At 41.5% G+C, this 27,242-nt stretch overlaps 1 protein-coding gene across 4 annotated transcripts in view; it reads left to right on the forward strand.

Moving 5' to 3' along the window:
* The window catches only part of PTPRO (protein tyrosine phosphatase receptor type O), a 350,703-nt gene that overhangs the window by 194,565 nt on the left and 128,896 nt on the right, over positions 1-27,242 (forward strand). For 2 of the 4 annotated variants that reach the window (XM_069861801.1, XM_069861818.1), the window contains exon 2: positions 3,742-3,849. In XM_069861801.1, coding sequence (XP_069717902.1) covers positions 3,778-3,849 — 72 coding nt within the window. In that variant the 5' untranslated portion in view covers positions 3,742-3,777. Of the gene's footprint in view, positions 1-3,672; positions 3,850-27,242 lie in introns of those variants that run through there. The other 2 variants (XM_069861787.1, XM_069861793.1) reach the window with 1 other exon arrangement.

Consider the following 27,242-nt stretch of genomic DNA (forward strand, 5'->3'; position numbering starts at 1 on the left):
CCGTGCTCTTAAAATGCAAGAGGATTTCCTTTAAATGATTTTTGTCTTCTAGTGATCTGTGCCCTATAATGCCTTGAAATATCTTTATCATATTCCTGCATGTGGCACATCACAAAATAACTCATCCCCAGATTTTACAGTATATTTAGTGAGCACAACAGGACTTAGAGAATTTAATCTGTATCATAATACTGTTTTATGCATTATGCACATCCCTGTCAGGTCGCTTTGCTCTAAATTCTCCCCTTCATCATAATTCTTCCAGGTGGATTTAGAGAGAACTGAAGTCCCTTGAACCTGCTCAGATACACTGCTGCCCAGCGTACAACATAGCCTAAGAAAAGTTAGGATGCCTTACAACTAATAGTTGCTGAAAGTAGATTCAGCTTTGTATTGCAGGAGCTACACAAATGCAAAGGTCAAGGCTTTGACTTAGTCCTTGCTACAGGGCCTTCTTAGCATCTGCAAGTATGTTTCAGCTTTTACTGTGCCAAGAAGTTTTTTTCCAGATTTCTGGAATGCAAGAAGGAAAGGGTAGGTAGTGGGTGAGTGGATTAGGTCAAATCACCAAACACACAGTATCTGATTCAAAAAAAGCCATGTATGACTCCAGAATGGCTTCTGCATTTGAGAACAATATTACTGATTTTTATTGCTTTAATTTTTCCTCAAATGTTTGCATGATTTTTCATTCAAATAAATAGAATTTCAGATTAATTTGTGAGATATGCTTTTGAATACTTCCTTTCTTTCCTCCTGGAGTAATGTAGTGGTTTATAGATCACTTAGGAAGCCTTTTGACCATTGGCATACCTTTGACCAGTGGATAGGGGCTTGAAGGACTTCTGAAGCTCCTGGAATATCCTTGTATCAATATCTTTCACTAACTGAGCATGTGCAAACGCTTACAAATTGCTCTGTTTATTTTTCCATGAGTAGATGGAAGATGTCTCATTGTGTCATTATTTTTAAAGCTTTGAAGGTTTAGAAACAAACAAGATTGTCCTTGTTTTCATAGTTTCTTTTTCCCCTGGTCTGTATTTACTTTTCACACCTCTTGTTCAGAAAAGATGAAACTTCTTTTGCTCCTCCTTCACATCCTTTCTTCTTGTATTCTTAAGAAATGCTTTGTATGACTTTTCAGTTCTCACCCACTGAAAAAGGTTGGAGTCAGCCTCCCCAGTATGCCAGTCTTTGCTTGTTAGCTTTGTTCACACTGTACCTTCTTTCTCTGCTCAGGTGTAGGCGTTCCTTGGTAGGAACCATTCCACTGCATGTCTCCGACGCAATCCTGAATTGTTGCTACTACAGGAAATGCCTTTTAATTTTACTTTGTTTCTTATTTTTTTAAAAAAGACTTAATTTTAATTTTCTGAAGGATTCAGCTTTATTGGCACATTGGAATCTACCAAAGCACTGCCACTTTTTGAAAGGGTTGAGTATCACTAGACGTCCCTAATTTAAAAAGGATGCAATTCTTGCGTTCTCTTGGCTGCATTTTATTTTGGTGCAAAAGCCAGACCAGAATGTTTTATTATCATAGTCCTTTACTGAAGATTTAATTCCAGGAACACTTCTCATTTCTTTCAGCTATTTTTCACTTCAACATTTTCATTCAGTTCATATTGTGCTGAGGCTAAAATGCTACCAGAATTTTACATATTTTTTTCCTTTTTTAGGTATATTTAGTTTTTAGTCTTTAGTCTTGTTTATGCCATTGTCATTTTAACATCTAAATATTGTAAATGAGTGGCATGTTGGATAAGAAAGACTGTATAAAGTACAATCTTAATGTAAAATATCATTAAGTATCATAATTTAATTAGTAAAGAAGAAGTTCCTAGCCTAAAATTCAAGCCACAGCTCTCAAGTACTGATGACAATTTTAATTTCCTACAGAAATTCACCATTCTGTCTTTCAGATAAACTCTCCATCCTAAATCTGTATAATGAAGGAAATTTAGCTATAGTTAACCCCTTGTATACCAGTTTCCCAATACCAACAGAGTGATGGATACCCAAGAGAGGCCTATGTCCTTCGCCAGTACCACTGAGTAGGTCTTTTCTGTCCCTAGCTTCTTATAAATGAATGTATGAATAGCATTTGCCTTCTGGAGCTCTAAATTTAGGCTTTGTGCCAGCATCTACACAGGACCTGAATTTCTCCTTCATTTTCTGGATTAATCCCCATCGAGCGTGGCAAATCACTGCTCAAGGGCCCATTTCAGTACAAAATAAGCACATCTCTCTCCGGCTCTGGCCACTTTGAAACCAAGCTTTCGTTGACTGAAGGCCAAAGTTACATGAAAATTAAATATATGCCATGTGTAAGCAAAGCAGGGCTCTGAAATGCAGATTCATAATTGTCTGATTTAGTAATGCTGTTAGAAAACAACTTTGTAATTGATCAGTTAAAGGACATTCCCACAGGAATTTAATAGTTCATTGTGCCTAAATGACTTAGAAAAGTTGAAAGCAGCCGCTGAATCTACTTTTAGCAACTATTTTAGTTTTTTTAAGGAAAGGCGAGGTGGTGTCCTATTACTCTAATCAATGGAACCACACCTAGATCAAAAGTTGCTGTGAAGTTTAATATCCCAGATACAACCTTATTACACTTACAACCTTATTTTGTTCAGATGGTTATTACTTATAGCTCTGATAGATGGGCCGAGGATGCACCCTGATTTATACTGGCGTGAGTAAGAGTGTGGTCAGTGACAAACCGGATTGTGATTTAGTCTTTCCTTCTGAAATGACCGTTTTCATCATGGGGTGAGACAGGGAAGACATGCAGGTGTTTTTTGTTTTGTTCCCTTCCCTTTTTCACCCAGAGACATCATCTTAAGCAAGACTTTTGCAAAGATGAGTAGGTTGCCTGTCTTTGAGTTTGGGGATGGCCTTGGATCATATTGCAGGGTTGCGGGCTGGAGAGGAGACGGAAGACAGAGAGGCAGAGAGAGAACGTGGCCTTAAGTTTCTCCATGTGTCCCTAACCTCAGTATCTCATGGGACAGCAGGAGTTCTTCTCCACCCCTTGCAGCTTAGACCTGTACCTTTAACCTCTGAAGAGTTATCCCAAGCTTTCTTCTACCTCCTGAGAGCAGCTGTTAGGGAGGCTGTGCTGTTTCCAACCACCGGCTCAGCTGCTGGTCCCTGGGTACCCGCTTTTAGCTGCAACAGGGGAAACTAAAGAGCAGAAGCCGAATGCCCCGGGCTTCTCCGGGTCAGGCCCCGTCCTTTCTCTGCTCCCCCAGCCGGGCTCCCCAAGGGTGTTCGCGGCGGGGACGGAAAAAGACGACACTGAGAAGGGTCTTTTATTGCCCATCGGGATGGCGGAGAGACGCGATTTCACCTGCCGCCTCGCTTTTTGCGCCCTGGGAGAGGAGCTGCCGTCGGGAGAGGAGGACCAGGGGGCGGTAGGCGGGGTGGGGCGGTGTCGGGGGGGCGAGGGCGGCGGCTGCCGGGGCTGGAGCCGCTCCCGGCGAGGAGCCAGCGCTCCGCCGAGCATCTTTCCGCACCGCTCCCCGTGCGGCGCGACCGCCGGCTTCCCGGGAGGGGAGACGCTCCCCGCCGCCGCCTCCCCCCTTTCTTCCTGCCCCCCTCCCGCATCTCCTCCCCTCGCCGAGCCCCAGATAAAAGGGGCGGCGGGATGCGCCGCTCGGCCGCCTGATGCAGCCGCGGTTCGCCATTGCCGGGCACGGCTCGGAGCCGGGCGGAGGGAGCCGAGGGGCAGAGCAGCCGCCGCCGCCCCCGCTGCCCGGCCAGCCGCCCCCGATGACCGAGCGGCGCCGGCGGGGGGGGCCGGGGCCCCGCTCCTGCCTCCTCTGGCTCTTTGTGTTGCTGAAGGTAAGCGCCGAGCAGGGGGAGGCGTGCGGCTGCCTCCCCTCCCGCGGGCTCCGCGCCGCCTTTGTGTGCCTTGCCGGGGGGACCCGGGTGGCCGTGCCCGCTCCGGAGGGTGCGGGGGCACCGCGCCGCCCGTCCCGGCTTCGGGCTGGCGTGGGATGTGCGGGGAGAGCTGGCGCCGGAGCGGGATGCGCTCACCACCCGCCCCCGCCATGCCCGCTCCCGTACCCCTTCGAAAGTGCCGGCAGCCTCGCGGAGCGGCGGGAGCCTGCCCCCCACCCTTCGTCCTTATCAAGGTCTTTATCAATGACCTGAATGAGGGGATCGGATGCACCCTTAGCAAGTTTGCAGATGGCACTAAGCTGGGTGGAAGTGTGGATCTGCTGGAGGGTAGGGAGGCTCTGCAAAGGGATCTGAACAGGCTGGACCTCTGGGCAGAGTCCAATGGCATGAGGTTTAACAAGGCCAAGTGCCGGGTCCTGCACTTGGGGCACAACAACCCTGTGCAGTGCTAGAGACTAGGAGAAGTCTGTCTAGAAAGCTGCCTGGAGGAGAGGGACCTGGGGGTGTTGGTTGACATCGACTGAACATGAGCCAGCAGTGTGCCCAGGTGGTCAAGAAGGCCAATGGCATCTTGGCTTGTATCAGAAACGGTGTGACCAGCAGGTCCAGGGAGGTTATTCTCTGTCTGTACTCGGCACTGGTGAGACCACTCCTTGAATCCTGTGTTCAGTTCTGGGCTCTTCGCCACAAGAAGGATGTTGAGGCTCTGGAGCGAGTCCAGAGAAGAGCAAGGAAGCTGGTGAGGGCTGGAGAACAAATCTTGTGAGGAGTGCATGAAGGAACTGGGTTTGTTTAGCCTGGAGAAGAGGAGGCTAAGGGGAGACCTCATTGCTCTCTATAACTACCTAAAAGGAGGTTGTGGAGAGGAGGGAGCTGGCCTCTTCTCCCAAGTGACAGGGGACAGGACAAGGGGCAATGAACTCAAGCTCCACCAGGGGAGGTTTAGGCTGGACATTAGGAAAAAATTTTTCACAGCAAGGGTCATTGGGCACTGGAACAGGCTGCCTAGGGAGGTGGTTGATTGACCTTCCCTGGAGGTGTTTAAGGGACGGTTGGATGAGGTGCTGAGGGACATGGTTTAGTGTTTGATAGGAATAGTTGTACTTGATGATCCTGGAGGTCTTTTCCAACCTAGTGATTCTGTGATTCGCCTCTTCCAAAGTTGCCTGGTTCCTAGCAGGGATGCGGAGGAAGGGGCGACAGGGCGTTTCGGGGCGCGTTGCCCAGTGCTGCGCTGTCCTCCAGCACCGGTGGAGCATGCTCTGCCGTGATGTTCTCTCCGGCAAAAGGTCTCTCCGTCCTGCATGCACACCCCTGCCTGCAAGTGAAAGGATAGAAAAGGAGCTGACAAAGGGGGCGAGTGGCGTATTGTGTCAGTTTTATCGTGGCAGAATTTAACATCGTTTTCTGATCAGCACCGTGCTGTGTTCAGGCTCGGCTTATCTTCTTGGCAGATTAATCTTTCGAAGTTCTGCTTAATACTGTAAGCTTGGTTTCACAGGACATTTTTTATCTTTATGCTTTTGCTCCTTTAATGGTTTCTCGAGCATATTTAATATGCTTTGTATAATTTCTAAAGGACAATGTATGTGCCATCTAGGCAAACACTACTGACTATAAATGTCATCGCTCTGAAGTACAGTGTTCATCACTACCAAAAACTTTGTTGTATATTTGTGGGTCACTGTCGAGGAAAACTCCACAGCTAATGACCTGAACTTTTGGAGTCTTCTAAATGTAAATATTCCATGGAAATCAGCAGGATTCCCTGTGTGAATAATAGTTTACAGGATCATGTCCTAGAACAGCAGTGGTGTCACTTCGAAAACTGACATTGCATTGACAGAACTATTTAAAGGGAAGCTCTCACAGCATCTGTTCCTGTATAGTAGTCAACTGTCAGTTGTCTCATTTTCATAACTGCTGAAACATACATTTATGCACGATAACATGTTAATATGCACACAAAATTAGGTTCCTTGGAATTTGGTGATTTATTGTTTTTACAAAGTAAAGCCGTTAATGTTATGGCCCTGCAGGAATATGAAGGTTCTAGTTTGTTCCCTAATGTAAAAGTGCACACAATTTTAAGTAGCTGTTTTATCCCACAGTCGCCGAGTTGATATTACTAACCATGGCTTTTTGTAAAAATTCATGATGTTTTGGTGGTGTATTGTTTTTTGTGGTTTATTTTTTGTTGTTGTTTTTAAAATAGCACTACTGGGACAAAAATTACTGTGGTAAAGCAAGATTGGAAATAGTTTAGATACTATACTGGCAAAATAAACAATAAATCTCAAGAACTTCAGTAAGTAAGAGAAGGTAAAGCTGTAGCTCAAGATAGAGGCGCATCCGTAACACCATGTGTGGCTGGATTCTGTCTTAGGTTGGATAGCAAGTCTACTATAATAAGCTATCTTGTATGTTGTTATGAGACACTACAGTGAGAGGTGAACTGAGACTTCAGAGGGCCCTCAATGTAATGTGGTTACAGGAAAGAAGATGAAGTAAGAGCAATGCTTGTTTCAGATCACTGTAATAGGACCATTTTTCTGAGCCTGAAATTCACTGACTTTTCTTTCATTGCTACATAAGGTTTTATTTTTTTTTAGTGACAAATAGTTGAAAACAACTGATTTGAAATTGAGATATTTCACTACTTCTCTGCTGTTAACTTATGCTCCAGCCTCAATTTATTGAATTGAAGTTTCACCTGGAAGTTAATTTCATTGAGAAAGCAGTGTCATTTAACTGATGAATCTGAAGACAGGCAAAACTGATGTCTGTGTGCTTGCTGTTTCAGCATTAGCAGCCCAAATGTCACTTACTAAGCTGTATTTGCTTGTTGTGGCCTTGATGCCCATCTGGCAATTTGTAAAATCAGCAGCAGACTTTGCACAGTGATAAAACTGCTCAAAGCGTGTTTTATCTTCCCTTCCATTTGCTGTATTTCATAGTGTACAGCAGTAGTGCCAGCTTGTTCCAATTCCTAATGTGCGAGATTGCTGGTATGGTCAGTTACAAAAGGAGATCAAATAGGGATATTGCCCACTGCATGTCATATGCGTGAGATCGTTGCCCACAGGCTAGTAATATTTAGTTACCTCTTTCACAGTGTGATGTGAATGCTTTCCATGATCTGATACTATATTTTTTTCTGGAAATACAGCAAAATCTTGAACCTTTGTAATTATTTTTTTTTTTTTCAATATTTTTTTTTTTACTTGATGGCTAGTTTAGACCCAGCAGGTGAAAGGTATTGTATGTGAGCTCAGATATATTACTGTGGATTTATACTACTTGGGAGGGGAACAGGATTATGTCTTGCTTCAGAGAAAAGCCTCCAACCATTTGGCTGTAGGAACCTCCTATTTAATATATTTCCATTTTGCAGTGGTTCTGTGTTCTCTGGTGTTTCAGTCTGTGAATGGCTGGAAGGCAGTCCTTAGCAGCTTTGCTTTGTGTTTGTCTCATTTTGGTGTGGCATGGCATAGCTTATGAAGCCTGAAAGGAAAAGCTATACTTCAGCTCAATAGACAGCAGTAAAAAGCAAACGTTCCCTGATCCACAGTGACAGGTGTTCTCTTTTCCATCTTTTCTAACTGCAATCCAGAAACTTTCCCTTAGTCATGTCTATACTGAACTCTGACCAGTTGAAGTTCTGCCCTAGATTATGTGACCAATACATCAGATATCCCATGCTGTTAGTAGCTTGCACCTGGATGATTTAATGTTCCCTTGCTGTATTATTTGTGTGGGACGAGGCAGAACTAAAGTAGGAGACAAAAGCATCTCAGAGATGTAAAACCTGATGCTGGGACATCATTTACAATCTGTTACACTGCCAAGAGGATCTGACCAATGCTCTCAGTAGGAAAACATTGAGAAAATTGGTTGTCACAGTAATTCTGTGCGTGGATTAAATAGGAGGGATGAGACTCTTCATGAAGCTTGTCTACAAATATAAATTAAAAATGCATCTCCTATTTCCAAGAGACTGACATCTTTGTGTTACAGTTTTATATATGCTCTTAAGGCTCTGCATGTAAAACAGCAACAGTCTCTCTTAGCAAGAATGTTTTATGCCTAGCAGGGTAGATTTGTCCACTACTACATCAGTTTATGGAGTTTGGTGAAGTCTAAATTCAGGTTTACATGGGCCAAGGGACTCAAAGAGGTTTAGATTCTGTACGACTTTACTCAGCATTTAATTACTCAACTAAGGAAATCTATTTCTATTGGTGTAATTTTCAGGAATATCTGCATCTAATGTTAATGATCTGAAGCAAAAGTCATACCACTAGGACACTGCCTCTTTCTGTGGGAGGAACCTTTTTAAGGGAAAGGCTGATTTCATAGCTGGGAGCCACAGGGCTTCAACACTGTTTCCTCTTGGCTAGAATTAAAAGCAGACACTTAATGTGAATTTTGGTACAGAGTCCTTTTAGCATCTCTTCGTCTCTTTAAGAGATGCTGGCTGAAGCTTTTATTTGGAAAATGTTTGGGTTTTTTTAGTTTTCTCTTGACCATGTCTTGCTAGTATCAAAATAAAAAGCCCTGTGTTACTTTCATTTCTATTTGCAAAACTAGTGTAGGGTTTCCTCATGATGGGAGAGACAAAGGGGAACTACTGAGGTAAATCAGAAACTCTGCCTGCCACTATTCTGAGACTATCTGGGCCATAGGGGAGAGAAAAGCATATTCCCAGCAAAAGCATACACCTTTCTTTTCAGAAAGTTTATTATGAATGATCATCCTTATCCCAAAACTTCTGCAAGTCTTTCTCTCTAATTTCTTTATTTTCATGGATTATTTCTAGACCAGGGTGATTCTAGAGGGCAAACTAATTAAGAGGATGTTTGGATGCCAACTTATGTTTATGCAACTATAGTAGGCACTTGCAAAACACTCCTTGCCAGTGGAATAAGAGCCCACTATTACCCTTCAGCTGTTTTCTGATTTCCTTGTGGTGAAATGATAGTGGATCATGGAGAAAAGATCTTTCACCCCTGCAGGAGTTGTGAGCCCCGGGCTCAAATTGTGTAAGGTCAATACAGTAGCTTCTATGATGTATCACCTCAATCAGAAGCTGTACTGAAGGGTGATTCCATATTTGGGTTAAGACAGGGACCATGCTGAATAAAGACCTACCTGTGGTAATCTGTGGCAATTTATTAAAGGGCTCACAGGTGAACTCGAGAAGCCCACTAATCTCTGCGTTTCTGATGTCACCACACAGGGCAATACAGGCAGATCATGGAATGACCTTACAGAGCTTCAGAATGAATTTTAAACTGAACAAAGTCTTGTGTAAATCCATCTGGAGACTTATTAGACAGTTTCAGCTCTGGAGGAGAGAGCCTTTTTTACTTAGGCATATGGGTCAGGAGAATAAATGTCAAAAATTAAAGCTTTGAAAAGAGGTCTTTTTGCTGAACAACTTTTAAAGGCTTGCAGTTAACTTTAAAAGTGTTTTTTAAAACTATTTGCCTTTTCTATTGGAGAAGTATATATCATTTTTATCATACTGAGCTCTCATCTTCAAATAAGTTAGTGATTATATTTTTGTTACTCAAGGTTTTAAAGATTGTATTCTTGTAGCAAAAACTAATTGGTTGAACTGTAGAGAAAAACCCCCAATCTTCAACAAATGTTAAAAATGTTTTAAAATTAAAATCTTTGCGCAGATTTTAGTACCTAGAAGTGTACTAAGAAAATAAAGAGCATGGCTTATTGCGTATGTTCTGCACACAAGCTATTACAATTTTATTTAATTAGGCTTTTATCAATGTATAGTTGAAAAGAGGAGAATCTTTATGAAATATATGTGGTAACACGTACTGCCTGCCACCTGCACAATGTGTAATAAGTGAATAGAGAATGAGAGATACTTGTGACAGAAAGGTTATGTTTCTTTTCATAGCACTGTGTAGTCTTGAATGAATATAGCCAGTGAAGGGAGCAACTCCTAAGGAAGAAATCTTCTGTCTTTACAGTAAGCCAAATGTGATGCATTTCATTTCTGTAACTCCTGCATTCTTCTGCTAGGAAATTACAGTGGCTTTTAAATGAAGCAGTTCCAGAAATAAAATGATATGCATCATGGCTGGCTCGCCATAAAGACAGCACATTGTATCCTGGCAAAAGTAGCATGTTCTGTGCTCAAATTACTATTGTTACCTTTGCATTTTCTCATCTGTCATATGCATGTATTTAGAGAAGAAATGCTTTACAGTAATGTTGGTGATGGGAAAGTTGGTGACACAGCTGATAGTTACAGAAAGGAGAGATTTTTTTAGGGAACTAATACACTTGGCTTTCAGCATGCCAGTCTTGAGGTGGCAGCATGGACATGAGAAGAGAGTATGTGGGATAGGCACTGTGAATGGGTAGAAAACCTAATGTTGGGGATGGAAAAATTCAAGAGGGACATTTAAGGACAGGGATTGAGCACTTCAGAAAAGCTGCATGGAGATAACAGAAGTCAACAACTCTGTGCTTTTCTGTGACTGCCAGAGATTTAACAAGTGGCTGTTTGCTAGATACGAACCTCTTGGAAAATAAAAATCCTGTATTCCTTTTTAAGTACTTGGGTAAAACATATAATGTTGTCTGCCAATCTAGCAGTTGTTTTTTTGAAATGACTGTGCCACAGTGCTCTTCAGGAGGCTGAAAGATGGGTCTTCTAGTTGTATCAGAAGATTTTGAACAACTGTAGCTCCTTTGTATGCTATAAACCTGAAGGTTCCTGGTTTAGTTATGTTGACATCTGACTATATAATGTGAAGGCCAAAAATTTTGGATTAGAGAGGTAAGACCCTGTGTCTAAGATGTTGATGAGATCAGAAACTCCTTCATTTTTAAGAGCTTTTGATCATTCCCTCGAGCTAGACACATCCTTAGAATCAACCAAGAAGGGGATATTCTTCAAGGCTGAGAGCAGTCCTCCAGAACAACTGGTGGTCCCAGTTCCTTGTTACGTTTTTGTAATCTGCTGTTCGGCATGTGTCCATTATCTGCACCACAGCTTTTCTGGATCAGTTGCTCATTGTTCATATGGAAGTCATTTTAACAAGGAAAATCTTTACTCTTTGTCCTATCAAATGAGAAAGAAGGATCTAGTTCTCATTCCACTTACAACAGCGAAGTAATTTTAAACTTGAATAAGAAAAAAAAAATAAGACAAATCTGCCCCTCTCCCTTAAAATGTGATGAAGAACAGCAGAGATAATTGGTGGAAAAAAAATCTGCAGAAAGAATGCTAATTAGTGTTTTCCCAATGTACTGCAAGGCGGATTTCAGAAAATAAATGAACATTTTCCAACAGCAACGAAATTAATTTATTTATTATTTGCTTAGCACTGCTGTGCCCAGCTTTGTTCTGTATGCAAAATATCTGCAGACTCTGCCCGAAGTCTGAAAGATAGACACATCAAAATAAAGATGCTCTAGATAACTGAGAAATTATTATCATATATGCCAGTTGCTGGTATCCTCTAAGGGCTGGTATACCTTCGAAACAGAAATAAGTCGCAATTGCTTCCCCCAGGAGCTGAGCAGAGAGGTTTTCTTGCTTTTTGCTGCTTTTGTTTTTATTCAGTATTGATTTCTACGGGATGTTGCTCATCAGAGCTTCTAGACGTTTACATCAATTTAAAACATCAAAAAATAATTAATAATCAATGTGACTTTAATCCCTCCAAAGAGAACCCATTAACCTACAAAAAATGCTCTAGCCCACAATAGTTTCATGAAAGTAACTGTAAGAAGGAATGAGATGAAAGAGAGGAACATCAGTCAGATATTTTATTTTCTCTTTTAAAGAGAACACTTCTTCAAAACAGAGAACATACCTAATATGTTATTGCAGCCTGCTTACTGTAAATTAGGAATATTGGTGTTTTTTTAATAAATTTTTTTCCACTAACTTGACTGACCCTGCCTAATCTAGCAGTGATATTATCTTGAGTCATCAGTGTTTGCTTCTGAGGAAAAGATTATGATGTCATAAAATCAATATCAGAGGATCCTATACTGTAATCACTTTTCAAGGAAGTCTATTAAATCAATGCTGCTTCTTCTGTGAGTAATGATGGTAGAATTGAGCCCTCTAATTTTGCTGTGTGAAGGAATAAGCAGATGGGATGGGATTTTACATAATTAACTAGCGGTTATTAAATACAGCAAGAGAAATTATGACATTTTCTGAAAGATAAATTAATACATACTGAATACTTAAGTATATATCAAAATGATATCTAGTATAAAGTCCCTTCTTGGTGGGTTGCAAAATAATGTTAAACAAAAAATACTTTCAGGTTTTAGAAAAGATTTAAAAATAAAAACTCGGGACTCAAGAGGCTCTGAAGTCCCATCAGGTTTCCTCAGCAGCATTGTGGGAAAGCATGAAAACTACAGAATGGTGACCCCTTATGATGTCACCAGCATTTTACTGAAATGGTGACACTCCATGAATATGAACAATAATTCTGTGATCTCAACTGTTGTTTATGTGCAACACTGACCTCTGTTAGCTGGAACCAGAACTGCTGGATTGCCTCTTAATTCTTAGGATGCGGAGAGCTATCAGTGAGTCTACTGTGTTTCTGGGAGTATGTCCAAATTCCAAACTAAGTCAATAGAAGTCTTTATGTTGATTTAAATGAGCTTTGGATCAAGCTGGAGCAGGAAGACCTGTGATCTCAGCTGAGTGATGCTGTGGAGCTTAACACGTGGTATAGAGCTAACTGTGACGTGCTGGTGACCTTGGGCTTGCTGCAGTGTCAGTAGTGAAACTGGAAGCCATGAGATGGTTTTGATATTTAGAATCTGAGAGTCGGATAGCTTAAAGAAACTCCAAATAAATCTCAAGCAACCTTCTTGCTTGGGAAGTAGCTGTATTGGCAAGAATTTGTGTATTGTAGTCGGCTACTGAAGCCAGTGTAAGAGGAGCACACCCCAGTGCTTCTGCTCTTACAAGAGGAAATTCTTTGCAGGAAACTTAAATTATGTAACTAATGCTATGCAAAATATAGGGTGTGGTTTGTGTTGTGTTTTTTTGTTTGTTTTTTTTTTTTTTTTTAGGCAGAGCCATTAGTCTCCCATTCATCTGCATATTTTAGGGACTTTTTCAATAAGGGTTGTGTAACTTTCAACATGCTAGCTACTTTTGCTGACATTGCAGCATTAGCACAGATACCTGGATGGGTGGAAACCAAATCCTGCATCGGTAGCAGATAAACATTCATATATGTCCCTGCTTCTTTAATAGGCTAGCTGGGTCAAAAGCAATACTAAAACCCAGGAGCCTTGGAATTCCACAACAATCTCTTTCTTATCCTGCTCCACTTGTGTGTGATCTGAACACAGCCATTATTTTCTAGACTCTTTCACTTACACGCTTCCAGTTAGCTACACAATAGTAGACTTTCATATATGATCATAGAAATGGAAATAACAGTTCAAAATACATTTGCATACTTACCTGAAATGCAGAAAGGAGTCAGAATTTGAAAAAGTAATTTAGGTTAGGCATCTGGAAAATAATTTTTACCTAAAGGACAAATGTGCATCCAAATTAAGAGCTGGCAGAGTCCAAGTTATATATTGAGTAGCAGAGATGTCTTTGCTTGGATGAACTCATGGTGGAGTCAATTAATTTGAATCCTGTCTATGAAGAAGGCAAAAATGAATATGTTCTTGGATGTCCACACAGAGCCATTATGGAGATTAACTGAGCTCTGTCTGTTTCTGGATGGACATAGTTGGTTTAAAACTTGAGAATTAGAGGAGTGAATAATCAAAAGAAGTTAATAGCAGTAAGGGGCGGGAGGGGGGGGAAGTGAGTTTTGGCCCTTTGACTACAGTGCTTTGCAACAGCTTTAAATGGGGATTTCAGTACAGGATGGGGGATGCTATGATTGAGAGCAGCCCTGTGGAGAAGGACTTTGGAGTGCTGATTGATGAGAAGCTTGACATGAGCAGGCCATGTGTGCTCGCAGCTCAGAAGGCCAACTGTATCCTGGGCTGCCAGAGGAGGGCTACAAAGGCAATCAGAGGGCTGGAGCACCTCCCATACAAGGACAAGCTGAGGGAGTTGGGGTTGTTCAGCCTGGAGAAGAGAAGGCTCTGAGGAGACCTTAGAGCAGCCTTCCGGTACCTGAAAGTGGCTACAGGAAAGCTGAGGAGGGACTGTTCACAAAGGCTTGTGGGGATAGGACTAGGGGGAATGGGTATAAACTGGAGAGGGGCAGGTTTAGGCTAGACATAAGGAGGAAATCCTTCACGATGAAGGTGGTGAGACACTGAAACAGGTTGCTCAGGCAAGTTGTGAATATCCCATCCCTGGAAGTATTCAAGCCCAGGATGGATGGGGCCTTGAGGAGCCTGATCTAGTGGGACATGTCCCTACCCATGGCAGGGAGGTGAAATTAGGTGATCTTTAAGATCTCTTCCAAGTCAAACCATTCTATGACTCTATGACATCATGCTTGAAGCCTGGGCAAAAGGATTTGTCTGTGGCAGCATAATAGCCTAGCTATCAGATACCAATTTTTCCTGGTAGGCATTAGTACGCCTGGAGATGGATAGTAGTAAGTCAGGATATTAGTAAGTGTCCAAGTGGAGGAAACGTTCTGAAATGTCTGTTTCATGGCACATGAGGATTCGGCTTGGAGCAGAGCCAGAATGCCTTTCCCTATGTCCTCACCAGAAGGACTGGCATGACTGAAAGAGTTACAGGTGACATTGTTTCATGCACAATTAAAATACGTTTGTGAACATTATGAGTTTAAGAGATGAAATGAAAGAGAAATGAAAACACTTTGGAACATGCCAGAGCATACCTTGCTGGCTTTGTCCATTCCAGTTATGCACATGTTATGCTATTTCTGCATCTCTTTTCTTCCTGTAGCAAACTTTTAGCAAAGATATAGCCTGTTTGGGAATTGGCTTCTAGTAGTGCTATTTTGTAATGGTTGCATAGGATTGACTGTTAACATTGTCAATATATGCTGTGGAGGAAACTGATCTGCTGATTAGGGTATTTATGGTATTTATTATTATTATTATTTTTATTTCTTTTATTTTTTTCCCAGTGGTAGGGATTTGATGGTTTTATGAGTGCTGGTTATTTGATTAAAACATATGAGGGATAGCAGATACTTGAATTAGCATAAGTTTTACCTGGAAGAATTGATCTTGCTATTGAAATGTTTAGAGTTATATGATTCAGTTTTCTAAGCTGATAGTTTACGATCTCTGCATTTGTCTGCTGTCCTGTAAGGTGTATAGATCTCATAAGATGCTTAGAAAGCTCATGATTATTCTGTGTGCAATAGCTTTTTGAGGTCAGGTTCAACAACACAGCGTAACTAGACTTGCAGCAAGCTATCTTACCTAAAGTGAAGGAAGCCAAGGGCTGCCATCCTGGATTGCCTGACTGTACAGTGGTAAGGCTGCAAGTCAAAACCAAGGAATGATTCTCTTAAAAAAAAAAAAAAAAATGGTGAGGCAAAAGCCACAACTGTGTTATAAGCTGGATGTGGCCTAGCTGGATATCCCTGGAAAGCCTTATGTTTTGCTACCCCCTTTTGGGTTTTTTTAGGTATTTTCTCATTTATCTTTCTAGCTGGCTTTAGTCTGGCGGTAATGCTGGTATTTCTTGCTCCACTGCATAGCTGGGAAGGTGTACAAGACACGCTGCCCAATTGTGACACATTGGGAAAGGAAAGAGCAAGAGATTGAAACAGGTCAGTTAAGAAAGCAGGGGATTTTGAATTGTCCCCTGGTTGTCAACAAAATGGCAAGTGCTATGGTATAGAGCGAGGACTCTGTGCATCTATGAGGATGCAGGGAAATGTGTAACTGTTTAGAGTCACAGAGTAATCTAGGCTGGACGGGATGTCTGGACACCATCTGGTCTGAGTCTCAGCTCAAAGCAGGTCCAAGTATGTTAGGGGCTGAAGGAAAGGATGGAGATTCTGCCACCTTTCTAGATAACCTCTTAGGTCCCTGCAGGAAAGGAATGACAATCAAATAAATCTTTCTAAAAATCATGAACTGGTACTCAGAAGAGAATGAAGCTGTCCTATTAACCTGACTGGTTTTGGTCTTGTTTTTCTTTTTTTTCCTTAAATTAATTTACAAAATAGTTTTAGGCTATCTTTCTTTGAAGAATTTAAAACTCTGGGTTATAGTCACAAGCTTTTTGCTGAAGTCTGCTGGTTTTCTTGCATTTACCAGCTCCTCAGAGTTTAAGCTTTAAATATAACACCAAGGATAAAATTCTTAGTGCTCCCATTATTAGAGTGTGCCTTAATTATCACTTAAATTTTCCGCAGAGTCAGGCAGGTATCTGCCTTTGCTGCACATCCATTTCACAGGTTCACATTTTTCAAGAAGGCTTTTTGACTGATATTTTTTTCTCCCCACCTCCTCTTCTCTCATTTGTGCTTCTGGGAGGAGAACCACGTCTTCATATATTTTACAAGCTTAGGTCTTAAGCATCTAGGAAACCATTAAAGGTTTACTGCAGGGGTACTTGTGAGTGATAGGAATGAAAGGCTGCTGGGGATGGCCTCTGTCCTGGCTGGTTTATTGCTGGAGCAGAGGAATTAGTTATCATTGCATCCAGTTGAGAAATTTGTAAAAATCAAGGTGGAAAAATACATATCTCAAGGGAATATGTGGAATTCTTTCTGGAAATTTCCCTTGTGCTTTTTATATTGATAACGGAACCACTGCTCCTAAAGTCTATAGAAGATTATAAGAACTCAATACACTTAATGTGCTCCAAAGGAACAGTTATCAAGGACTGTGATTACAGCTTCTGGTGCCTGACTCCTCGTCATACTAGCTTGTTGTTACTAATGATTTAGAACACTAGAGGGGATGATGTATTTGGAGGTTCATTTTTTACTTGTCCATGATAGAATACAGATTTCTTTTTTTTTTCCCTTTAACTAGAGGATACAGAATAATAAAAAATACACCGCACCAAACCAACCAAACAAAAAAAAAAGCAAAAAACAACCCAAACCAAAAAAACCTCCCCCCAGGTTTATAAAGTTCCTAAGATGATTGTTGTTCTATGGCCTTTACTTCTTCCAGGTCTGTTCCATGAATCCTGATTTCCAAACAATATCACCATAAAAAAAAGCCTTCTGCTTATAGGCTTATAGCTGTATAATGACAGACTGTCCAGTGAATAACATAAATTGTATCTTACAATTCTACATTAAAAAAAAAAAGCAACCTCATGATGTCATCTTCTAGGGAAGCAAAATGATGCTTTTTCCTTGAAGATCCTACAATGCCAGATATAATTTATTCTGGGAGGAAAGACAGACTATTCTGTGGAATATGCTTACAAATTTGAAGGGAAAAGTGTCGACAGAGATTATGAAGGTATTCTGGAGAGCAGAACTTACACAAAGCAAACTAGTTTTATAAAAAAAGGAAGACCTCCTGGACCTCTATATTTAGCATAAAAGAAGCAGGTAGAAGGGATTTTGAGTTGTCATGCACAGCCTAGGGTGGATCAGCTATGCTCAGGCTGCAGGTTCAGAAAGTTCAGTTCTCTGATCTCAGCTCCCTTCAAAGCTAGGTTTACCTGTGCATCCTCTCTGGCCTCCACAACGCAGGGACAGTGGAGGAGGAGTGTGAAGGAAGAGGAGACCTTAAAGTCTGCTTCACACACCCCTGTGCCCAGCAGAGCTGCAGGGCATGTGGGAAAGGCGCTGTGGGATGAAATGACTCTGCCACAGAGCCCCTTGCCTGCAATGCAATTTAAATGCATTATTTCAGTTGATATTAATAATTTGGTAGCCTTAGATTATTAAAATAGGGATGGTCTGACAGTTGCATGTTATGTGGTTACAGAAGTTTCACATATACTCTGGTTTTCCATGGTGCATTGTTTCTTTGTTTCTTTTACAAGTTTAAACAACAGAGTCTAGTGGCATCAGATGATCCCTGGGATTGATCCTCTATGTTTTTTTCCAGAAATGCTATCCCCCTATTCCTATAGTACTATGTGACAGATGACTGATAATTGTTGCATGCCCACTGTTAAGTTTTGCAGTGATAACAAAGACTTTTTCATTAGGAGATGAACTCCCATCTGAATGAGGAGAAGCAGATGGACTTCAAAGATGTGTTTGCATCCTGCACACAGCACTGCACATGCTGTCTTAAGAAGGCTAATAGAGAGGGAGGGGGATGTCCCCTTCTGCCCCCTCATAAATCCGTCTCTGTGCTGTCAGAAGTGGCTGTAGAATGGGAGCTCTGGGATTTTCCTTTGGTGAAGTGGTCTAGTCTCATTCATCTCTCTTCCTCTTTGCATATTGGCATATTCCTTCTCTGCAAGTATGAGTGTTGGACTAAAGGTCATATCTATTTTTTTTCTCTCTCTCTTTTTCTCCTTTTTTTTTCCCTCTAGTCCCTTGATTTCTAAAGGTGTCAAATTAAATAAGTGATGATTTCTTCTGATGTCAGAAGGCCTTCACAATATGCATATTAGGGTTTACTGTATAATTTTTTTCTTCATCTCAGTGCTTTTAATTTGTATGCAGAGCCATCCTCTTACCATGAACTCCTATGCCCAGAGCTGAGGATTATGTTCTTATCCAACATATGTGCTCAGCCTGAAATGCTAAATCTCTGCTACTAGAGGAATGGAAAGATGTTATGGTTAAAGGAGCTATGTCAAAGTAACCAGTCAGATCAAACTACAAATCATTTCTGGTGAGAGGCAAGATAAAGATAGTCCTTGAACATTTTTTCCCCTGATGAGCACTTACTTTAAATTTAAATATTGCTGTTCTGACTGTGAGGGATTAAACAAATATGGATTGATGGCTGATGTTGGCTGCAACACAAGGGTGACTTTGTGGCAGGGAATGGGAGCGTGGTGGCCAGGACCTGCCTAGGTGCTGGGGAGGATCCAGCTGCTCTTGCATCCCAGCCTTGCCTGCCTGTGATTTGTGCCACGGATCATGGAGGCAGGTTGTTGGCTAGGCTTGCTGATATTGCCTTGCTAATGGTGTTCCTCCTTCGCTGCAGCTCTTTGCTGGAGAAGAGTGCTGTATTTTCCCATTTTCAGAGAAAGGCAGATTTGCTGGCTGGAGACAATGTGGCAGCACCATGTTCTCAGCTGGTCCTTTCTTTTTGGGGTCATTTGTGTCCTGAAAAGGAGGAAGCAAACACTGTGTCGTCCTCCACAGTGCAACTGGACTATGATAGTGCATCCCTCTCTGATATACAACTGGTACAATCCACAGAGGGACTGCTATGGTACCTCAGCTCAGATGTTTTCTGAGAGCTTACATTACCATTCACACTGTCACATCATCATAAAAGAGTAATGACTGGTACCTAAAATGCTGGTGGGGAGCTTATCCATGGATAAGCTGCAGGCTACCCTGGTTTTCAGTTTGTGAAACTAGGCTCAGTATTTGCAGGGAAGAGGAACAGCACCTCTGAGGCCACATCTTGTTGGAAGAGTTGGAAGAAATTCCTAGGAAAGTGCAAAGATAAAGAATCTTTTCCTTTTCCTTTTTCTCATGAATTAATGCTAGATTTTTTTTTATGTTAGTGGGCACAGTGCGGGGATATTTTAATTATTAATACTATGAAAAAATATTGTGGATGTTGGGTACTCTGAAGGTTCGAAAGGCAAAATGATCTTTTGGGTTAACTGACAAAAAATATATTTTATATCCATTGCTATGACTGAGAAGCCTCAGAAGCTTCCCAGCAAATATTTTGATTCTCTGGAAATTTCAATCCTAAGTTTTCAGCCCTATTTAAAGGAAAGAAAAACAGAGGCAGGGATGGTCAGTCGAGGAGAATTCAGCAACTTTAACAACCATTTGCAGATATCTGCCTACTGTTGCAATTGTCTGAGATCTACATTTTTCCAAGAATAAAATGCTAGCCCATTTCTCACGTTTATCCTTTCTAGTGTTTGTCCCCTTGCTTGCTATTGTTTCCTCAGCCTCTTTCCTTTCCAGCCTACTTCTTCCTCTTCTGCTTCACTTGTCATGTCCTCCTGCAGTGATCAGCCCTGATTCTTCTCCACGCGCACTTAACCCTGCTCAAGTCCCTTTGGCTCACACTGAGCCTCTAAAACATCTTCCTCACCTAAACTGTGTAACGTCATTTCTGAAATATTTTGCTTTTCCCTTCTATGTGAAGTTGTATTTCTCCAGTAAACATCCTGGATTGCATTTTATAGCAGTCAAAGAAAAGGATTCTTTGCACACACCATTTGCAGCCATTTAGCTCAATAGTTAAGTTCTAGTGGGATGCTAAATAGTCACAAAAAGACTATGATTACATGAAAAGACTATTTGAGTGAAAATAGCTGCTATTCAAATAGAGATCATATTTCTTAGGGAAAAAAGGGCCAATTACTGTGCTTAGTCACCTACACTGTGAATTCAAATGAACTTCATCTAAAGCAATGATATTATGCTGATTTTTACCAAATGTAACTGAAATCAACAGTCCTAGGGTTTCATAACCTTGTCCTAGTTACAGTTCACAGAATCACAAGATAGTTGAGGTTGGAAGGGACCTCTGGAGGTCATCTGGTCTAACATCTCGACCCAAGCAGGGCCTCCTAGAGCCAGTGTCCCAGAACTGTGTGCAGACAGCTTTTGAATATCTCTAAGCATGTATCTCCACAACCTCTCCAGGCAACACACCACCACTAGTTGGCTGTATACCACTGCCAGCTGACCCTGGGATACCAGCACAGAATCGGCACATAGCAGATCCTTGATGTAGATGCTCTACTGTAAAATGTAAATAGATCAATTTGGTTTTTGGTTGGTGTTTTTTTTTTTCCCAAGCTAGAAATTATTTTTCCCTTAGGAATATGAGGATGTTTGTCTTCAAAATATTGTACTCTAACTTTAGAAGAATGGGGGCTCCAAAGTCTTTGTGAAGAGCTTAACATTGATTTTATGCCTGCTCTCCCTTCACTTTTTATTGGAAAGCATTTAATGCAAGTTTGTTTGGGCATTTATGTCTGTCTAAATTACATATCTTCCTTCCATTAATCATACTCCAAGCTTTCTGGTAGATAAATTGGTCCTCCTCTATGACAGGAAAGGTTGATGGCCCATAAAATAGGTTTTCCAGGACTATTGCTATGACTATGTGATTTATACCAAAGCCCTGCCTAAGTTCTAAACCCACAATTACAGCAGTGGTGCTTTCACACAACAGATTGGGATGTAATCACTCATATTATTGGCAAACAGTAATGTTTTCTTTGGAAGGTATATGGCCTTGTTTTTGCATATAATTGTTTTAAGTTCTTATAATTTTGCAAGAAAATCAAGTCATTCTACTGATTTGTGAAAGAAAATAATGGACTAAAACCAGAAAAACATGTTTTATGCAGAATACTCTCAAAGGGTTTCATTGTAGGCCCCCAGTCTGTGGATGGAGTGCTGGTGTTAGGTACAGCCTATGATTATAAAAGGAATTTAATAACAGCTGTAAAGTGCAGCTGTGATGTTGAAGAGTCCTTTTGAGAGAGGAGTCCTGTCAATGGCACAACAACTCTGTAGCTTCAGCGGTGTGGGGGGTCTCTGAGAAGGCAGTGCCACCAGAGTGGTGGCTTTGGAGGAGTGTAAGGTGACATGTGGGTCATGTAGCAGCAGAGAGGGTCTGAGCTGCAGAGATGAAGCATGGACACAGTAGTAGGGACAAACAAGCCTCAGGGGACTGTGCCAAGAGTCACGTAGCTTTATAGATATTTCCTCTTCTTACTTGCAGAAGTTTTGTCCAGTTGTGTTTACATGACTTTTCAGATTTTCTCAGTTTCTGAATGTCTGATAGCCAGAACAGGCTGGAGGCTGCTTGTAGGATCTATTAGGCTGTGGACCTTTATATGAGCAGTAGATCCAACCTCCCCAGTGCTGAGATTGCTGTGCACATGCAGGATAACTTAAGAGGGAAGCGTTGCCTTTATGCTTCTGAAGGTGTTAGGAAGCACTGCTAATGCCTTCAAAAGCATCTGCATGTGTGTTTCTGTACAAGTCCAGCAGCTGGATTTTCTTAATCCTAAACACTAATATAATTACAGATGGACCAGAAAGGCAGTAGTTTGCCTCCACTGAAATCAATGTCATTCTTATATTTTGACCTATAAATGCAGAGGGATTGGGTCACAAGTAAGGGCTTTTTCCTTCCAGTGCCTACTTGCAGGCACAGACCTCATCTGAGCAAAGCCCATCAGGCGGTGCTTAACCTGGAGCACATGGCTTTGTCAAAGTGACCCACATCCTGAAGCCTGGGGATGTCCTTAACTACCTGGCTGAGCCAGGTCCGGAAAATTTTCTTGCTTCAGTGATCACATGGACTTTGGACTGGTTTGCAGACCTCAGGGCCCACTTGAGTACAGACTACAAGACTTTGATATGTAATGGGGAGAAATAGTGTTTCCCAAAGTATAATGCCTGTGACTACTCACAGGACTACTGTGAGTAGTCATGTGTGCGTTGTTATCAGTGCTAGTAAAAAAAAAATAAAAATAGAGAGAGATAATGTAGGCAATATAGGAAAATTTCAGATAAGTTCCATTTTGTGACTATTTCAATGTGTCTTACACATTTTTGGGGAGTCTGAGTAATATGGTTCTGCATGAACATAGGGTGTTATAGACTTTCATGTCCTGTAACAGACTTGATTGATGGGCTTTGTGAATGAGGAATAAGGAAGGCCAGTAAAGGATGGCTGATATTTTGATGAAGACCATGGTTCTTATACTTTCTGGTTATTTCTAGAAATAAATTATTAGTAAGTAAGACTATTCTAGATATACATCAATTGAAAAGGTCTGGAGATGAAATAGATTCAAAATAGCTGCCATTATTAAGTAAATAAAGTGACCTGAATTGGAAGCATTCACTGGGTTGGCAAACCAATTGCTACTCTAAAACTTTGATTGGCTGTATTTTGGTAAACTACAGCTTTGCTCTGGAAATAGTTATTTTGAGTTTTTTACTTCAACAAAGACAGGTAGGAGTTACTGATGAAGTGGAAGCATCTCTGCAGATTAGTATAGGACAAAGAATAACTAAATCTTGGCACCTTAGGAATGTGAGAGCGCTAGAAAGTATTAGCACTAGGGCCCACGTACTTGCTAATGTCTACCTCATCTCCATATGAAGATGAAAATTAATGTTTAAGTATTTTGTATTTTAGTGATTCCATACTTGTGTTTAATTGCAGTTTGTAAATGACAAATCTTACCTTCCTGTCATTAATATACAAATTAGGATACTGAGCTTTATTTTCTGTTTATTATCAATTAATACATCCTTTTGAGACATCTTATTAGAACTTGACTAATGTACACATTTTATAGAAGTGTAAGAGGGGCTGTTAAAGGAATGTGATCATGGAAATTTTGAGTCCTAGCTGCCCTTTGTCTTCAAAAATATATTCTGGGTAACAATGGCACACCTAGTGCACTTACAGAGAGGGGAATAGAATCCCAGAGAGAGAACTGCTGCTTGTTCTGATCACAGGAATGAGTGAATTACTGAATACAGACCAAATCTAGGTCGTAAGTAATGCATTAACATCAGTAGTACGCTATCAGCATTGCCCTTCTGCCCTTAGTAAAACTAAAGGAAGTTCACCTTTTAAATTGCATACAGATTTATAATTGAGCATTTTGAGTGATGGCTTCATTTACTGCAAGCAAAAGACAGTGATTTTCAATGTGTGTCAGCAGAACATTGTTATGTGAGGAGAGATTAACAATCATAATTTCAGACCCAACAGCATTTGTAATTCTGAATAGTCTGTTTTAATGCAAATGCTCTCTCTTAAATACTGTGCTCTGTCTTAATTAGATAAAATGATCCTTTCTTGCTTGGGTAGTCCTGTAAATCAGCGACTGCCCTAACTTCCTCAGGATCATGCCTTTGTATTGTTTAATCCATACCGATTGTAGAGATTGAAAGAAAAAGAGAAGAAACTGGTCTCTTGCATATGCAGCACAAGAGCTTTAGATGTAAATTCCTCTGAATTCATTTCTAGTTGCTCATTTCAAGAGGAGGCTCCTGTAGGCATCAGTGGACTCAGATCAGATTTCCCCTGGTTGAGCAGCTTCTGCACTGCTATTTTGGGGAATTTCTGCACTGTAGATGTAGTGTCAGTGGAGAGTTAGCCAGGAAAGCATCAGCCTGACCCAGTGCACCACTGACTTAATGAACACAGTACACTCAAGCACGGAGGCAAGAGCTGAAATGGTCCCCTGCACCCGCAGCAATTACTCACCGTCCCTTTGGCTTGATGGGTCTTCAGTGCAATTGAGCCCTTTGGCTTGATGGGTCTGTAGTGCAACCGGGATCCATGATTATATCTCTTATACCTAAACTGACTTTAATCTAATCAGGTCAGCTACCATTATCTGCAGAGCTGCGGTGCTGTGGGCTTCAGCCAGTGAGTAGGCAGCTGAGGTGCAGCCTGCATGGAAAACAGTGTTTCCATAGCTAGCGGGCACAGGGCCAAACTCCCTTCCACATGTGTAATCCTGTTAAACTCAGTGGGACTGCTTCCATGAGGGAAGAGCAGCAGAATTGGACTGTTCAGCATAAGCTTATTAAAATTGCCTGGCAATGGAGTGCAGCTGCATTTGCAATAGGAGCGCCTGGGAGCAATGGATAACCAGTCCCCATTGGCGTCGGGTCCTCCTCTCACAGGAGGAGAAACTGCTTTCTGGGATTTGTCCATTGCAGGTGAGGCCTGTGTCTGTGGTGAGATTTTTCCTTCACATTAGCCATCAAAAAGATGGGTACAGCCTGGGCCCAAGCTGTAGATTTTGCTGCATGCTTAGTGGAGGAAAGTGAACATCTTTGTTCATCATCTGGGATGTTTCATATAGGTGATAATTTACCCTCCAGAGCCAGTCACCTCTGTTCGGAGAGCATGAATCCAACTTGCTCAGACCAGGTGCCCGAATTTTGGATAGGTTCAGCTGGGGTGAGATGAATTCAAGGCAACTTGTGGCTTTCTGGAAGCAGCTCCCTACTGCCCTGGGGTCCAACCAGTGGCCAGTGTGCAGGAGTACCTTCCCCTTATGGCTTGGGTTGTCCTGTGCTGGCTTTTCTGGCTCACATGACAGCAGGGACAGAGGGGCTTATGGGGCAACAAATACCTAATAAAAGACAGTGCTGGAAATTTCCCCGCATCCTTGAATTCAAATCAAATTTCATTTTAAAGATTTCTGTAAATTATGTGGAAAAGTGAGCGGTACAGTTTTTCTAGCAGTGCATGGCAAGATCTTTGGAGATTTTCTTTCTTTGTGCTTCAAAAAATCATTACAGTTTGACAATTGACAACAGCTTTCAACTTTATTATCACAGAATCATAGAATCACTGGATCATTGAGTCCAACCATTCCCATCAATCACTAAACCATGCCCCTCAGCATCTCATCCACCCATCTTTTAAACACCTCCATGGAAGGCGACTCAACCACCTCCCAGGGCAGCCTGTTCCAGTGCCAAATTGATAGCATAGTTGCTCCTAGGAGTTTGGTACATGGTGCTAGAAGGATGGATGTCTGGAAACATTGTACATTCACTTTGACCCCGTTATTCAAGAAAAAACTTTCAGCTACTGGCAATAAGAGTTGTTAGTTGCCTGGAGAAGAGGAGGCTGAGGGGAGACCTCATTGCTCTCTCCAACTACCTGAAAGGAGGTTGTGGAGAGGAGGGTGCTGGCCTCTTCTCCCAAGTGACAGGGGACAGGACAAGAGGGAATGGCCTCAAGCTCCGCCAGGGGAGGTTTAGGCTGGACATTAGAAAAAAAATTTTCACAGAAAGGGTCATTGGGCACTGGAACAGGCTGCCCAGGGAGGTGGTTGATTCACCTTCCCTGGAGGTGTTTAAGGCACGGGTGGACGAGGTGCTGAGGGACATGGTTTAGTGTTTGATAGGAATGGTTGGACTCCATGATCCGGTGGGTCTCTTCCAACCTGGTTATTCTGTGATTCTATGATTCTAGTATTTTCTCAGTGCCACATTTTTCTCCAGCTGTTATTTTGTTTCTGCCCCCTTCAATAGAAGGGGAAATATAGAACTGCACTCCATAGGAGCCAAAACCTTGCATAGTGTTTGCAAAGTTCAGACCTGCTATTAGAAGCTCTATCTGTAGCATATATTAGGCATCAGAGTGCTGCCTAGCCTCTGGTTCCACTATAATTTTGAAACTCCCATTAGACTCGTTGGATGTTGTAACTGAAGTTCATATCTCTTAAACACACCTTTCGGGCTGCATATGATTTTATGCTGCAAAAAGCAGATGAATTTCAGTATCTCTTGTTCATGAAAGCTTCTGGGTAATTTCAGCAGTTTTGAATGAAATAATTTGGACTAAGGTTTTCAAAGCTCTGGAGATTTAAAAGAACTTGAATGGGAGGTGAATATTAAAGCAACAACCCTGTTTTTAAAATCCAGAATTGACTTCGACTGCCTTTGTGGAGTTAGAATTTCACTCTGAAGTCTTAGTGATGATGGCTGAAACCTAGTCAGTCCTCCTTCCCTTCTACATATTACAAGTTAAGCCAAGAAAGCCTCGATGAAATAAAGAAATACCTGTTCGTGACCTTCCACTTAAATTTTTTTGGAGGTGGAGAAAGGAGCTTGGCCAATGTTTATTTTTTCTGTTGTGTTCCCGTTTCAATGAGCACTTTTCCAATTTAGAAGCGTGAGAGAAACTGTTCTCTGTCTAGTAGCAGAAACTACTGAGAACACATAACTTTGCACATCTGAAAAGAGTGTACAGGCACACAAACTTTAAGTTACTTATCTAACCTGTTAAAAAGGTTGTCCAATTTATAAATTATATAGTTTTTAATCTCATGCATTTAAAAGCACGGCTTTCTTATGCAGAAGAAAACAAGGCTGACAACCCATTTAAGGACATGTTATAATGTACCTGTTCAAACTGTGTTGTATTATTCATCTAGAAGTAAACAAGAGGCTTCTTGTCAAACACTTGATTCCCCTCTTCTCTCCAAAACCATTAAGATATTTAATTGTGTGTTTTTAGAAAAACTAACTTGATTTTTGGAGAACTTACTAAGCCATGCAATTAGTCTGCTCTGACTAGAGAAAACATAACTTCTGTTGGATTTTCAGTATCACAAGACAAATGCATAAGGCTTGGAGTACAGTCATAAGGTGATGTGATTCCATCAGCCTTCAGTTTTTGGATCTCCACAAAATGTGGAGGTTTCCCAGATTATTTGTGCTGGTTATTGTGGTGTTGTCCCTAGTCTCTTACTCCTTTTATTAAACCCT

The sequence above is a fragment of the Phaenicophaeus curvirostris genome, chromosome 1 (assembly GCF_032191515.1).
Source record: "Phaenicophaeus curvirostris isolate KB17595 chromosome 1, BPBGC_Pcur_1.0, whole genome shotgun sequence".
Classification (NCBI taxonomy): domain Eukaryota; kingdom Metazoa; phylum Chordata; class Aves; order Cuculiformes; family Cuculidae; genus Phaenicophaeus; species Phaenicophaeus curvirostris.